General features: G+C 41.6%; 1 protein-coding gene across 3 annotated transcripts in view; it reads right to left on the bottom strand.

Moving 5' to 3' along the window:
* WIF1 (Wnt inhibitory factor 1) overlaps positions 1–9944 on the bottom strand; it is a 37025-nt gene extending 27081 nt beyond the window's left edge. For all 3 annotated transcript variants that reach the window (XM_014248867.2, XM_088055458.1, XM_088055459.1), the window contains exons 1-2: positions 9775–9944; positions 9538–9677 (exon numbers count right to left, since the gene is read on the bottom strand). In XM_014248867.2, the coding sequence (XP_014104342.1) occupies positions 9538–9677; positions 9775–9910 (276 nt within the window). In that variant the 5' untranslated portion in view covers positions 9911–9944. The remainder of the gene's footprint in view (positions 1–9537; positions 9678–9774) is intronic.
* Between the last annotated feature and the right edge of the window lie 6294 nt (positions 9945–16238).

Genomic DNA, 16238 nt, shown 5'->3' with positions numbered 1-16238 from the left:
ACAAAATACTGTCGCATCAGGTCACTTCCTAAGAAAACAAGTCTCTGCAGATCTGCCACTGCCACCTGCAACACTTCTATGTGGCTCTATCTGAGAAAAACCCACAGGGTTATTTTCTCCCTGTCACAGCTTGAAAAATAAGTGAATATCTTGGCTGGCTGATCCTGGGAGGGCATCTTTAGATTATAGTCTGTTTACAGTTTCAGACTTTGGATAGATTTATTGGAAATTAATAATTACCTTGAAAATTCTTCACAGAGGACATAAAATAATTTCAATAAAACCTTTACAATTAGGGAAATGATCACACTAACAAGTATTTAGGTTAGTTATGGCGGGGATCTGAACAGATACTATATTTAGTTTTAAAAGCACAAATGTAAACCTTAGAGATGGTGGCTCATCTGATGTGATGAGGGAAAGCTCATAGATGAAGAATAAGCTAATCCACCTCCTGAATGGTGGTAAACATGGATAATGCATACAGATTCATTTTGGCCACACTTCAAACTTCCAACCCTTTGTTCTTAAGCCTCACAGAATACCTTTGAAGCTGAGGATAAAGCTTCTCTAGCACACCATTACTGAAGAACAACCTTCTGATTATGATCTCATGAAAGTGTAATCAATTACTTACACAAGTTAAAAGCGTGGCAAACAGCAAAGGTCACATAATTGGCCTTTATTGAGTCCATGTGTTTCAATCTTGGCTTTAACTGGCACTCCTGCATAATAAATATAAATATTTCTCTTCAAAATGTAAGCAGTGAACTTTCTCAAAAGTTATGAAATCTCACAGCAGCTTCTGTCAGACTCGAGTCCTTCAAGGGCTTCAAAGAGGGATGCCTCTACTTTTGTGTACCTATGACAAAGTTTCCAGCACCTCTGACTGAGAGTTTCTTTATTTATTGCTCAGCAGATACTGCTCTTCAGCTTTATTTTACAAGAAGAAGAGTGTTTAAAATTTGAAAAGTTGCAAAAATTCAACTCCATCCTGACTAGTCATTAGGAGAGACTTCCTTAACATTGCTGTCTTTTAATATCTACTATATGGATTTTCAAATTCCTTTTTCTGTGAAAATGTAGTCATTTTTTTCTTGTTTCACAGGCTGTCATTGATCAAAGCAAATTCTACCATGAAAGGAGAATTACATTCACCACCAAGAGGTTGCTAAGTGTATCTGGAAAGGAACTTGTGTGTTTGCTGTTGTACCTGAAATCACACTGATGAAGACTCTGCTAAGTGGATGTAATATTGCTGTCATATTTCCATGTACTATAGAGGCCTCCACATAGTTCTGTCCTCCATAACTATGCCCAGAATTACTCAAAGCAAGATGGATTCTCTTCAGAGTAAAGCAAGGAAATATAACCCTATCCCCAGTCTCTGACAGGAAACTGAACAGGTTCTACAAACAGCTTTTCTGTCTTTTGGACTGTTTTCATAGGCAGGGTCAGCAGAGCTTCATCCCTGGGTTGCAGTACCAGCCTTCACAGGTCCAGTCTTTTGAGCTAAGGTCCAGTGTATTTCCCAGCATTTAAATGAAGTATCTTCAGCTCATCCTTGACTTCCTGTGCACTCAAAGGACAGAGACCAGCACTTGCAGAAGAAAGTTCAGCCCAGCTAGAATCTGATTTACCTGCTGTCTTGAACCACCTTCCTTTCCCTGCCTGGATGCACATGGAGTCTATCTGCAGCATGGGCATCTTCAGAAGGCCTGGACTCTGCTGACTTGACACACAGTCAAGCTGAGATTCCAGATAAACCTTTTAAACACACTTGCAGGAATAAGTCCTGTTAAGAAAGGCAGGAAGTTTATTTTGGGAAAGCTGGATCCTTCTGTTGTGTTTTTTTAAATTCTGGATAACGACCTATCCTGCATCAATCTAAATCCTGACAGGGAGGGCCAGCAGCTGAAAGTTCCCCAGAAGAATCTTTGTAGAGACCCTAACCTCATTTTTATTAGAGAAAATGCAAGAGGGACAACAGCCTCAGAACTGAAATATGTGGGCCTCCCCAAGCCCAAATTTACCTGTGATGAAAAACAAGCAGGAGTCTAATGGCAGCAAAAGTCTGCACTCTGCTATAAGACAGCTGTCCCATTTGGGATCCAAGAGCTTGCTAAGATCAGAGATGTAATTTATTCCTTGATGAATATCTATGGTAAATCTGGTCTGCTCTTGCAGACTGACACCTGTCCTTTTGGCCACTCAATACACTCCAGATATGTTGACAATGCCTAATTTCTGCTGGAGTCGTAGGCTGCTGGAGATTCCCCAAATACCCCAAACCAGCCTTCACTGACAAATGAAGTGAGTAGTACTGGGCTGAGTGGGGTCCACAGTACTTTCAGGAAGAAAAAAAATGCTGGAGGGGAAAACTGTCCCACACCACAAACCTTGTTCAACAGGCACAGAAATGGCTGAAGAACCTCAGTATGATCCATCACCTACTCTAAATCAGGAAGGGAGAAAGACCTCACTGCACTTACTTCAGTCTTTGCAATCAGGGACAGGAACAAATATATAAACCTAGAGACAGAAGTTTCTACTGGAGTTTTTGGGTTTGGGAAGAGGTGGAAAAGCAAGAGATTCTACAAGAATTTGAAGAGATGGTGAGATTTTTACCTCCAGGTCACACTTCCACCCGCCCAGAAACTCTCCAATTCCTTGTCCTTTCAAGTATTTCCTAATTAATAAAATTTAATGAATTTATACTGTTTGATTGTATTTTACAGGATGAGAAAGCCCTTACTTTTGGATGAATAAAGGTATTATATAAATATGACATGCGTGTTGAAATGTTTTACATCTTCTAATTCTAGTGTCAGGTGATTCATAAAATCAGAATGAAAGTAACAGTGGCATCATGACCCTATAAAAATTATAAAGTTTGCTTTACTGTAAATATTTGGCAAGACAACTAAGAAGGGACTATCAACTAAGTGGGACATTCACACTGATACAATTCAAATGTGAACGCTGCCAGTGGGCAGGATAAGGTGCAGACTGTCCCATCAAAGGGAAGTTACAGATATACCCAGTAAAAATGCGAAACCCATGGTTCTTGATGTGATGAAGGCTTCTAATTTTTGCCTTTGAGGATCAGTATAAGCTGCTCCAGCCTGTATCTAATACCAGCTTTCAGCTACCCTCCCTTGCCAATTAGATCATGCCTATGCAATATAAATAGAGGTTCCTATGCAAAACTGGAAGGAAGGAGGTAAGAAAGAAAAGCCAGCACAAACAAACAAAATCAATCAAGGTAACAGCCAACATACTCTGCTGGCAAATTAATTCCCAGCTCTCAATATGTCTATGCATATCATCTGTTGCTCGTGATTACAAACCCAGATAACTGTATTTTGCCTCTTCTTCCCCTCTGACAGCGTACTCTGCTGTGCAACCTGCCTGTTCTCCCTGACAGTCTCTGCAAGCAGTATTGCAGAAACTGCTTGCAGAAACTGTGTGTATCTGTGACTTCACAATGGGAAAATAAATTTGTTTCAACCTGGTTACTTAAATAGACTCTGTTTCAACAGCTCAATTTATTTCCCAAAACCTCTGCAAGAAAGAGGACTGGGTTAGGCTCAAACTTGGCAAAATGAGACCAGTGTTTGCTGCAATTTAAAAGCAACAGGTTGAAGCTGGTACTTGTACTCCTTACTGATGGTATTCAGTGGACTTGATAATTTGCCTATGAAGCTTTAAGTCTCAGATTCCCCTTGGTTATATCAATATTCACACATTTGCAAGAAGAGGGCAAGTAGAAAATGTTGCAGGGAGAGCTTAACTTCTGCTCATTGACAAGTTGTGATTTGTCCATGTCTTCTGAGAAAAAATAGGTTCATAATCACAGTACTGAAAGCTCTGTTCTCTGATGGTCAGGATGGTCCAAGAGCCTTCTCTGGACTGTTGTCACTGCAAAGGCTGGCTCTCTGGCTCTTGCTGCTGGTTTCTGTGCATCAGTGTTCAGAGCCGGTGACAGATCTTCTCATTAGTGGGCTGCTGTTTGGGGAGTTTATTTTGCCTGGTGATGAGCCAAAACCTGAGGCTGGGAGATTGCCAGGTTTGATGTCAGGCATATTTATTTCCTTTAGGATCAGCTGGGTTTAGCTAGATTTTTAGCCAGGCAAAGAGGCAACGTCAGAGGATTTGTGGGACCAGCAATATTTGGTCTTCAAGTTATTTATTGAAGCATTTAGCAGTGATGACAGCAATTGCTGAAGCAGCTCAAAGGTGATTGCCCATTTTTCCTTGTATGGCAAAAAAAAGATGGACTCCACCAGCTGGGCAGAAAAACAAAGCAAACTTTCATTCTAGATACAAAAAAAACCCAGGGGTTTTCTTGTTTTGTGGCTGGGAAAAAATAAAAAAAATCCACCCCAAACCTTTGCAAGCCATTGCTAAGGTATCCTATGCATGGACTAAGATTCCATATACCGTGGTGCACTTCAGGTATCACAGCCAGGTAAAGCCTCTTTTTTTTCCTTTCCTGTTAGTTCAGTTTGTTCTCATTTTTGTAAGTTCTTTCTCTATAGCATTACTATAGCACTTGCTAGTGGCATTAACTTTAGACCACTAAGAATATACCTGTGAAACTGTCTGTAAAAAAAGGTGATGGTGGCACAAAACATTTTCAAACAAGAAAGCAACACAAGTGGAAAGCCTGGATTTTCTGTTTCAGAAAAATTGTTAGTAACACAGGGAATGAAATCTGTACATTTTCACAAAATATATTTATTGAAGCTTGCAGCATCCTTGTTAGTCCCAATGCTTTTCAACAGCATTTGTACATTGTACATTGCAGCCACTCCTGTAAAAGTAGTGAAGATATTTTATGACTTTAGGGGGTTTTTTGTTAAAAATTGGTTATTTATAGAAATGATTAACAACGAAAATCTTGAAGAACTGTTTACTTAACACAGGTTTACACTGCTGTGTAAAAAGAATAATTGTGTAGTTTACACATATGCCATGTAAATTACTATGGAAACCAGATGCAGCTTACACTACAAGGTGCCTTGTAATTCACCTCTGCTGAGCAATAAATCCCCCCTTTTCTTGGCAAAACTTCGAGAAACTTTTCTGCTGTTTTCTATCAGCAGATAGAACAGATGGCTGGCACATGCCTGCTTTACTAAGAAAGTGGGATCTCTACAGTACTACTTTGATCCCTGGTGGCATGTCTACAACACTGAGATGCAAAATACCACAGCTAAGCAGAATCTAAATATTAAAGATTTGGAGCTGTGCTCTTGATATGAGAAGCCCCTGCCTAAAAATCATGCTCACAGTATGTAAACATCTTCACATTCCACACGGAAATTTTGGTACAGAGGTCAGAAAACAAAGTATTTCCCCGGTTTGGTGACGTGAAAGTGCAGTGGAGGTACCACTGAAAATCACAAGAGTGTGAGTTTACACAATTACCTTGACCAAACTTCGAGAAGAGCCATACTTTTATTGGAAAAAATCTCCTAAATTTTGCATATTAGACATTTTTGAAGCTGAAAAGCATCACTGTAATGACTGGTTACATATAAGATATTTACAAAAATTTCAGCAGTTTTCCTTAAAGAAAAGTTTCCTTTGATGAATTACATTTTGAAATTCAATACTTTTGGGTTTCTTTCAGTTTATTAGGAAAATAGCCATGTTTGACTGTGGCACCTTATTGCACCACTAATGCCTTAAAATTGGTGGTCTGTTCATTTTCCTCTGAGCAAGGAAACAAATCTTCTAGCATAACTGGATATTCCATTTTATATTTATGGTCAGGCTACATCTCAGCAATATAAGACAATTTCAGAGAACTCAACTGAGCTATTCAGGGCTGATGGTCACATTGCTGAGATCAGAACTAGCCTCCAGGCGCTGTTAACTATACAGCATTCCCAACCTTCACTTTACAATATAAGAATTATGCTAGAAAATGCACTGAAGACATTCCCTCTTTCTCAGAGGTGGGCATCTTTTTGATTTACTCAAGGTTATCAATAGCTCTTTGAGACTTATTTCAGATGTCACATCATGGGCATGCATTCAACCAGGCACCAGGAGAGAACCCATGGGGTATTCATAACAGTGGGGAGGGGAAATAATTCCTCTGACCATAAATACTTCTCCCATATCTGAAAGGAAGAAAGCAGCCTGGGCAGGCTGTGGCCCAGATTGACTATTTCTGTGGATCAGACCTGTGGATCAGAGAATGCTACACAACAAAAATTCCAACTTGCTTTTTTGGTTTCTTTTTTTCACCTCCCATCTGTTAAATCAACTGGGCTGCTGCTCTGTCACTGAGCACTTGCTGCCTGGGCAATAATCAACTTTTTTTTTTAATCCCACCAATACTCTCCCAGATGTGAACTTTACAGCTGTCAGAATTCCCAAAGAAAATTAAAAAAAATACATGCTGGGTTTTGTGGATTTGGAGATTAAATACTTGTCATAAATTCCTAAATGCTGTAGAGATGATGCTATCACCAAAATCTTCACTAAATTCCACTAGTGGACACAGTAAAACGTTGCAGCATTAATCAGTGTGATAGGGTCTCACTGGGAAGTTTTTTAGCTCAATCTTCCACAGAGGACAAGACCACTAAAAGCCACTGTATCTTCTTTTGCAAAAACCATCCAGAATAAGATCAAGAAGCACACCAGTGAGCTCTAGTGGTTACACAGATGCATACTATATACTACATATTATCACTGATTTCTGCCCTTTTAAACCTTTCAATTCAAAGAGCAAGCTTTGTAACTGTCAATTTACACAGATTACATTTATTTTTTTAAAGAAAACATAGTATCTGTAACATTATGCTTTAATTTATAGGTAGAAGCATAAAGTGCATAAAAACATATATTTAACATTCTTGTCACCCCTAGCTCATCCTGGTTTCACTAGCAAAAAACCTATACATTCAGCACCCTCAGACCCTTAAATTTTGGGTTTCCTGTTATATTTCCTAATAATTAATTAGAAGTAATGGACTAGAAATTAAAAGCAACTAATGCTTTTCTTTGGTTAATGTTTTCTAGTGAAAATTATTTTAATTATTGCTTATCAAACAAAATCTTTTTCACATAAAATGTATTCAGGACACAAAGGCCACTTAATCAGAAGCATAACACCTAAATGTAATGAGTTTCAAGCACTTCTGTTTACACAGAATACAGATGTAATCTAATCCTTAAAATGTGCCTTTCAACAAGATATTTTTGAGTTACAATATTCAGCCATGCAGGACTGAGAAGTATTGCCACTCCCTGGGTTGGATTATTTACTCACCTCAAAGGTGGATCATCATTTATCCCAGGAGAAGGCAGATGGGATCCACCCACAGGATATTTATACATGCTAAGGTGCTCTGTTGGAGATGCCAAGGGTGGTGGGTTAACCTTGTCTGGCTGCCAGACACCCACCCAGCTGCTCTCTCACTGCCCCATCTTGTTGATATCAGGACTAGGAACCACATAATGACATGGACAGGATCTCCTGAACCTACTCAAGAGAAGCCTTATATCTGTAGACCCAAAAAGGGTCTAGCTACTCCTAGATGTGAGGCATATACTACTGAGAGCCCCTCAAACCTTGGAGTCCCAGAGACACATCTTCAAATTTCAAGTGGGATACAGGGTGAAGAGGTCTATAAGGCACAAGACTCACAGAAGACTTATTTCAGTTTTACCAAAGGACAGGCAACAGTATGCTAGTTAGCAGCTATTTTGCAGAAAGCAGTCTATCACTTCAGCATTTAAAGTGCTTTTTTCCTTTCAAAAACTACTAATTTCCACTTATCTTCCTTCTTCTTTTTTTTGCTTCTCTTTTCCCTTTCTCTTCTTTTCCTCTCCTTCTCTTTTCTCTTCTCCTCCCTTCCACTTCTCATTTTCCCTTCCCTGACTTAGGAAATTCCCAGAAAAGTACAGAATAAAGGTAGAATGTTTCTAGCACTTCACTGGATGTGTTAATGGAAACTTCTAAAAACATGTATACTTAAAACCAAAATAGAACACTGGAAAAAAGTTAAAATGTATTCATTTCTTCCCCTCACAAAATATTGGAAATTCTCAAGAAATGTAGAATCTTTTTAACCATTTAGATATTTCACTTACTAAAAGTGAATGCTTTGTCTAAGAGGAATTCAATAATTCAGAAAATAGGAGGACTAATGGGTTAAAGGCCTTTGCAACTGCTCAGAAAGGATTTCATCCTGCAAGCGGCATCAAGCAGAACATTTTCCTACACTGTCCTTAAGCCTGTGACTCGTCTCACTGAAACCACCTTTTCCTAAAGACCTACCTGTAGGCAGGAGGCAAAGGAGGGAGAGGAGAGCACAAGAAGGAAATATAAGAGAAGTACAGTGCTCAGTCTAGCATCTTGATCACCCATTCAAAAAAGAGCTAGTTTTATCATCAACAGCAATTGAAGCTGGCACAGAAGTGCGGTGGGAAATACAGTCCCGAAAGACACTTATTATTTCTAGGTATTAAACGCCAACCCTTGACATACAAAGTTGTTTTCTCTGTAAAGCTTGATGGGAACACCAAAGACCTAGAGCAAGTCACTTAGCCTTTGTGAATAAGTTTTGTCTCTCCACATTCACCTTCCTCTCTGGAGGAGGGGGTGAAGCATTTCCTAAACCCAAAGGCTTTGTGAGGACAGCAAAAATTGCAAGGGCGTCAGACAACACCTTGAAGCCAAACAAGTACTGTAGATAGAGTACTTTCAAACAACCAAAACCACAACCAAATTTGTGAAACTGCAATTAGCTGAATTATATAATCAATGTTCGCTATTTAAATGTAAACATTGTTTCATCTCTACCAAGTTCTCTGTTGTATAAAGTCAATGTTCAGCATTGTAAAAATGAAATAATTTTATCCAGGATTTTATGCCATCATACTTTTTTCTGTATCCATGATAATGTACACTAACAAGTTCCAGCCTTATGCAAATTCAACACATGCTGTCAGTGTGTCAAATCATACATATGTTTCTTCACAAAAATATGTCACAGAGTCTTACATTTTCAACAAAATCCAACAGGATTCAATAAACTGCAGACTTATGTGGTTTTGCAATTTAACTTGGTAAAATTAAGTCCACAGAAGAGAACGGTTGTTTACTAGAACTACAAATTAAGCCTGCACATTTAGTACATAGAGATAGATGAAGAGCCTGTAGTGTATGTCCATAAGCTGAAGAAAATCGCATCCACGCAACTACCGTCCAGTAGAAAATTTCACGGCAGCACAGTCGATTGGGGTGTTCGTGGTGAGTTCTGCCTCACGCCTCACCAGCCTGGGGGTTCTCCCCCGCCCCTCACAGCCCCTTCCCAACGCGCTTTCCCGGCCGTCCCAACGCGCTTCTCGCTGCTCCCCGAGCCCTCCCCCGCCCGCACCGCGGATTCCCGCACCCAGGGCTGCCCCAGCACTCCTCGGAGAGGGTTTCTTCAGCTACTCCAAAGCCGAACCACCTGCTCGTGTTAACAGAGCCTTCCTCGCCCCTTGCCGCGGCCCCATCTCGGCACCTACCCGTCCCGTTGCCTGCCAAGTGAAGTTCATGGCGTGGATGCCGACAGGGATGGCGGGCATCCTCTGCTGGGCTTTCCTAAAGTCATGGGTGAACGGGGCCATCTTCCCCTCGGACACGATCAGAATATCCTCCTCGAAGCCTGCGGAAGGCAAAGGGGCGCAATGTGCGGCAGCCCCGCGGGGCCGGGCTCGGCTCCGGGCTCCCTCCCGCCGCTCGGGGGCAGCGGCCGCACTTACCGATGAGCACCCGCGCCTGCTGGCCGTCGATCCACAAGTAGAGGGTGTCGGGCTGGCGCGGCGCGGCCCGCAGGCTGCAGAGGCTGAGGGCGCCGCAGAGCAGCGCGGCACAGCACAGCCGCCCCGCCGGGGCCATGCTCCCGCACCGCCCGCCCGGGGCTCGCCGGCTCCCCCGCCCCTCCCGGCGCGCCCTCGCCCCCTCCCTCAGCCGCGGGGCGGCCGGGGCGGGGCGGGCACGGGCTGGGCGGCGGGCGGCGCCGCGGGCGGCCGGGAGCTCGGCGCTCGCACCGTCCTTCCCCCGGCGCCGAGGGCGGTCAGCGCTCCCTGCCCGGGGCTGCGGCGGGCCGCCCACTCCCACAAAAGCAGAGCCGAGAGCCGGGACCGTGACTCACACCCGCTCTGTCCTAGGGAAACCGAGACAAGCCCTGCCGAGCGTCCCGCCCCCTCCCTGCGTTCACCCTCCCCGCAGGGGCACCCCGGCACTCCGGCCGTCAAGGTGGCACCACCGCGGTCACAAACGAGTCGCTGGAGATACTTCTGTCTGCGTGAAAAGCGAAGTTTGTGCGTAGCCTTCCCCCTGGCACAGGCGGGGTTTGAGTCAGAGATGGGGGGAGCATCACCCGAACGGCAGGTGGGTGCAGTGCGGCCGTGGCTTCAGCGGAGACCCGCGAAGCTGGACAGGTCAGGCCCTAAAGCGAGCCATCAGCTGAGCAGCGGCACAGGGACACGCTTCCCAGCACCAGGGAAAGACGTGGAAAATGAGGCAATGTGCTAAAGGGAAAAAAAAAAGGCTTTCACCTGGATTTTGTTCGAAGGTCTTGAGAACAGTGGAGACTGAAAAACACTGAAATGTTACCATTTACGCAGAAACTGGGACTGATTCATTATAGAAACTTAGTAAAGCTTGAAAGAATTTTCTGTTAAAAAAAAATTATTTAAACAGAACCACGCCTTCTAAAGGAATAAAAAAGTATTGTTTCTAAATTTCCTGAAATCTTCCATTAGAGAAAGAAAAGCCTTAAAACAAACAAACAAACAAACCCAAAACTTAGCAGGCTAAAGTTTGAGTAAAATCCCCAAGTTTCTGCCTGTAATATTCTGGAGGGAGTTCGAGGGTGTTTTCTCCCTGTGATTACTGCTTTAGATGCTCCTGGCGCTCCACCTCAACCTGTTAGTGTGACTGCTAAAGTTACCTCTAAACTAGATCTGCTGGGACTGGAGTTCTCTATGTAATGGACAACGTGAAGTTGGTCTTTCTTTTCCAGACAGACATAATTGAGTGGTATTCCCTCGTAACTTGCCCAGATGAAAATCTTACACTCCAAAAACTGGAGTCAGCGTATGTACTCTGACAGAAATGCTTCACCTCTAGATGCTTGTTACATAGGGGTGCTTATTTGCTATTTTTTGGTTATTTAGTAGTGTGACAAGCAGGTCAAGGCAGGTGATTCTCCCCTTCTACTCTGCTTTTGTGAGACCCCACTTGGAGCACTGTATCCAGTTCTGAGGTGCCGAACAAAGGAAGGATGTAGACCTGTTGGATTAAGTCCAGAGCAGGGCCATGAAGATGATGAGATGGCTGGAGCAGCTCTCTTATGAAGACAGGTTGAGAGAGTTGGGGTTGTTCATCCTGGTCAAGGCTCCAGAGGGACCTTAGAGCATCTTTCCAGTATCTAGAGGGAGCCTAGAAAAGAGCTGGAGAGGGAGTTTCTACAGGGGCCTGTAGTAATATGACAATGGGGAATGGCTTCAATCACAAAGTGGGTAGAGAGAATGGCTTCAAAATCAAAGTGGGTAAGTTTATATCAGAAAGAAATTCTTTACTGTGAGGCTGTCGAGACACTGGCACAGGTTACCCAGAGAAGTTGTGGATACCCCGTTCTTGGAAGTGTTGGGGACCAGCATGGATGGCGCTTCGCACAACCTAGTCATAGGTGAGTTGAAACCTGAGATGTTGATTCAAGGTTCCTTCCAACCCAAACCATTGCGAGGTTCTGCGAGTCTGTGATTCTGCCGAGCCGAGGCTGGCGGCGCGGGGCCGCCCTCTGCCGGCCGCCGCCTCCGCTGCAGCCCCGGCCGCCGCGCCCCTGCCCTGCGCCAGCGTGCGGGGCCGTCCCGCAGCGTGGGCTGCCAGCCACCTCCCGAGCACCCGTGTAAAGAGCTGATCGCAGGCACTCGCTTTCAAACGTGATGGAACCTTCTGGGCTTGAAAATACTCCAGAAATTTTAACTGTACTGCAAAAGAGAAGTATAGCGGGGAAAAAAATAGTATCTGAAACAAAACTTTTAGGAAGAGGTTAAAACGTGACCTCAGGATAAGTAAAAATATTTAATACTCTAATGCAATGATTTACATTGCTATCTATCATGTAAAAGGGCTTTCAAGATCCAGGGACGATAATTTAATTGCCAAGTAATAACACTGGAACATGATTTCCAAAACTGTGATGGTACCGTTTAAACACTCCTGAGTAAAAAATGCAATAGCAATCAGGTTACTTTCTGCAGAAATTAGCTGGTACCTAGTGACTGAAGACCAGTTTGCTGGGTGTTTGTACCAACAGATTATCCAAGCCCAGAGACACCTCTGTATGTGTTTTGACTACGTGTTTCTCCTCCAGCATCTGCCAAGGCTTAGGTGAGTCCTGTGTTAGTGCTGAGACTGGCCTGTTGTCCTGCAGTGTCTGTTCTCCCCAGTTTCTCTGCTGTAGTATTGTAGCACAATGAAATTCACTGAAGGTAAGGTTTGCTAAACTTGTGCTCATACTGCCTTCTTGCATTTGATGTGGAGATCTAGGTATAAGCTTGGTATTGTTCTTGATCCCCTTTTTAAATGTCTCTGCTAAATTACATGACATATTTCAGGGAAGAATAGTCTCCTTTTAAGTGAGTTGAAAGCATTATGGAGAGAGGACTGGAATATACCCGGGAAAGCAAATATTTTGTGGTTCTTTGTTGAATGAAATGGAAAACATATATTATGAAAATAGAACTGTGTTGTGAATAGGGCTTCAAGTTCCACTAACTTTCATAATAATGTATATACAGTGCATTTGTGGCCTGCTCTGACATTCATTGCAACTGACAGCATCCCCCTGATGACAGCCTTGGAATGAATTAATGAATGGATTGTTTGAATGATGACATATCCAGGGGAGGATATGGAAGTCAGAGACTGCTGCCCTTTGATCATCAGCTATGCATAATATAAAAAGAGGAAGAAAAAGACATAAATAATAACAGTGCTGGGCATAAATATGGCCCGAGGCAATAATTTTCATTCCACAGGTTATAGACGCTGCTTCACCTCAGGTGTACAGAAATAGCAAACACATATTTTATTGGTTTGTTTCTATGTGGTGAACACTGGTAGATAATAACTAACACCTGCACAATTTAAATAAACAAGAAGATGCCAAATTGCAGCAGGATTTTCAGAAGTGCTCAGCCTTCACTGGGTTTATTCACTGAAGTGAATCATAAAACTCCTGCCAGTCTCTGCAGACACAAAACTTATGCATTGGCAATTAGATCCCTTTAAATTCTTCGTGCTTAACCCAGAACAACTGCCATTAAGAGTTGTCAGGAGAAAACCCCATAGGACTAGTTTTATTGGAAAAATCAGTTTTGCTGAAATTGGAATAAATTGAAGTTTCTGAAATTTCAAATGGGAAATTAAAGACTCCACCTTCAATTATTCTGACTATAACATCCCAACTATTTATTTTAAAACATACTCTTGATTGTCGTTTCAAAAACTACGTCAAAGCAATACTGAACGTTGTAACAACACACACTCTAGAGGCAGGAGCCTTTTATTTTATACCACTTATGATACAGTTCACTATCTCTTTAATTTCTTTTCCTACAATAGTCCTGGGTCGTCCACTGGAGAATATGGAGTTAGTCTGGCTTTGAACCCGCTTGGGTACTGAAAAAGACAATTATTTTTACAGTCATTGCCCCACTTTTTATTGAAGCTGAAAAATGTAGCAAATGAAAGCTTGCAGATATAAAAATTACCAAATTGCAAGAGAAGTTAGAGATGTCCTTGTCCTTGCTTCTGTCATATTATTGAGTGGCAATAGGCAAGTTATTTTATTCATTTTCCCAGCTGGCCACCAGTTTTGTTCTTCATTTCAGCGTGCCTGACATCAGATCTTTGGTCTTGTCTGTAGAATCTGGTTATGATATCCCAGAGGTTTTTGAAGTTTTCAAATACTTGCATTTTCAATGTCTTGTTTGGTTTTTTTTAATATAAAACTTGTGTGGTATTTTCCTGCTCCTAAAAAGCAGATCTAACCTTTTAAACTTCACTAGTAAATTGCACTGCTTTAACTTAATTAATTTTATTGTAATTTCCATTACTTTAATAGACTGTAGTAAATTCAGATCACAATTATTTAATTATTAAAAGGAACAGTGCACACTAACTACTTTTATTAATTAATCCCCAAACTAATCATTGATATTATCTTGAAGGCGTCAGTTTCCAGCTCTCTCACCTGGTGATTCTCTTTTTCCTGGTGACATGACTTCTAACTTTGCTTCAGGTTGCAAGTTCCATTTCTGAAACTGATTTTGTATGTGACTGGGAGATGTGAATACTAGTTTCTAAACTATCAGACTAAAGCAATTTTTAAGAAAGAAAAGTAGACTTATTTTGTTTATTGCTTTTCTACAAATAAATCTTGATTGTTGAATTTTTCATTGAAAAATATATTTGCAATACAAATTATGTCCTTAAAACACTGAAAAACATAGTAAACTAAATACTTACATTAGTATTAACACAATTCATTGTACCTTTCCTTTTTATAAGATTCACAATCAGATTTAAAATATAATTTAGTCAAGTTTTCACTGAAGCATTTAGTTGTGAAATAGTCTCAGAAATAATTAAAATGAAAACTTTATATTGAAGTATGCATATAGGAAAACTCTTTCTACAAGTTTCCTTTTATTGTTTGCCTTCATGGAATATTTTTAGTACTTTTTAGTGGATAAAGAGAACACTGCAGACTCACCCAGTTATTTTGTCCTGAGTTGTTTGAGTGAGGATGTAGCATTACCCAGAAAAGGCAGCCTTGGCTTAGCAGTGGGTTCAGCATCTGGTTGAGAGATGGAGGATTTTAGAAAAGTAAAAAATAAAATGCAAGGAGAGAAAAGAGGATGCAATTAATTTTCTGCCTTAGAAATTACAGAGAACATGAGTATCAGATCTAAGCAATTAATCCTTCACAAATTTTTCTTCATATTATACCAAATGAAGTAATCTCTTTTATCAAATTTACTTACCTGCAGCATCAGCTCCAGTGGGTTTAATGTCGACGTCTATTGGAGGAGACACTGGGTAGATTGTATAAATATTACTCACTGAAAAGGAATGAAATGTATGACAGCAGTATGATTTGTTGCTGAATGTGGCTGCCCACAAAGCCTTTGGTGCTTTTGTCATACACTGGAGATTAAAAGCTCAAATTCTGCGACTATGGGATCATGCAAGCTTCTTTGATAACTGATCAAGTAGTCTGGGACTTGCCTAGAAAGAAAACCTCAGAATCAAGGTTAAAACTAAAGATATCATTACAATTTATCACATAAATAACAACAAAGCACCTCCAAGTCTTTTAGGAACATTCTTGGAAAACCACAGTCAATGTCCAAAAAGACCATCAGAGTGACAGTGCCTCAGGAGCAGAAAGACAAAATGTATATTGTCCATTCTGTCATAAGGAAGAATAAACATGGGAGTGATTATACATGCCATAGCATGAGATAATGCCTCACATATGGTAAAGAATATGTGAATTGTAAAGTAGAAAAGAATCACTTTGAGCCATATGTTCCTCTCTGGCATTAAACTGCATGGGAGAACAAAATAATCCAAAAATAATGTAATTTTTGAATTCAATTATGTTCTCCCCCTGCCTTTGTACACTACCCAGAGAAGGTATGAGAAGTTATAAAATACTTTGAACTGTGCTAAAGAAAGGGATTCAAACACTCTCTGTGCTGGAACAGGTAAGGAGACAAAAGAGGAAGGATGGGCAGGGCACGGACCCTGACACTCAGTTCACAGTTTTGGTAGAACGTGAGTCAGACAAGCAGCATGCCATCCTAGCCTAAATAAAGGCAGTGACAAAACTGCCATTGACCTAACAGGGCCAGAATTTCTGTCTCCTTATGCATCCTAAAGTCCACCATCTTCTTGGAACAACTGCTGAAGTGTCACCCTGGGCTGCCAGTGCCACTGTACCCCACAGCTCTTCTGACAGCATCTGGGGATATGATAGGACATTGAGTGGATCATAATTGGAGTTGGACCACCTGTACCCCACATTTTGTGTCCGAAATATGGCAAGTATGGCACTGTGGGGATCCAATCATTTGTCAGCCCTTCTTTTCCTCTCCATTTTACTTTTCAGACACACAGGCTATTGGCCATTTTTTTTACAGCAAAA

Source organism: Pseudopodoces humilis, chromosome 5, assembly GCF_049639895.1.
Source record: "Pseudopodoces humilis isolate 2021_Gansu_Grassland_sample_001 chromosome 5, ASM4963989v1, whole genome shotgun sequence".
Lineage (NCBI taxonomy): Eukaryota > Metazoa > Chordata > Aves > Passeriformes > Paridae > Pseudopodoces > Pseudopodoces humilis.
The sequence above is the reverse complement of the archived record's forward strand: the minus strand, read 5'-3'. Positions and strand labels throughout refer to the sequence as shown.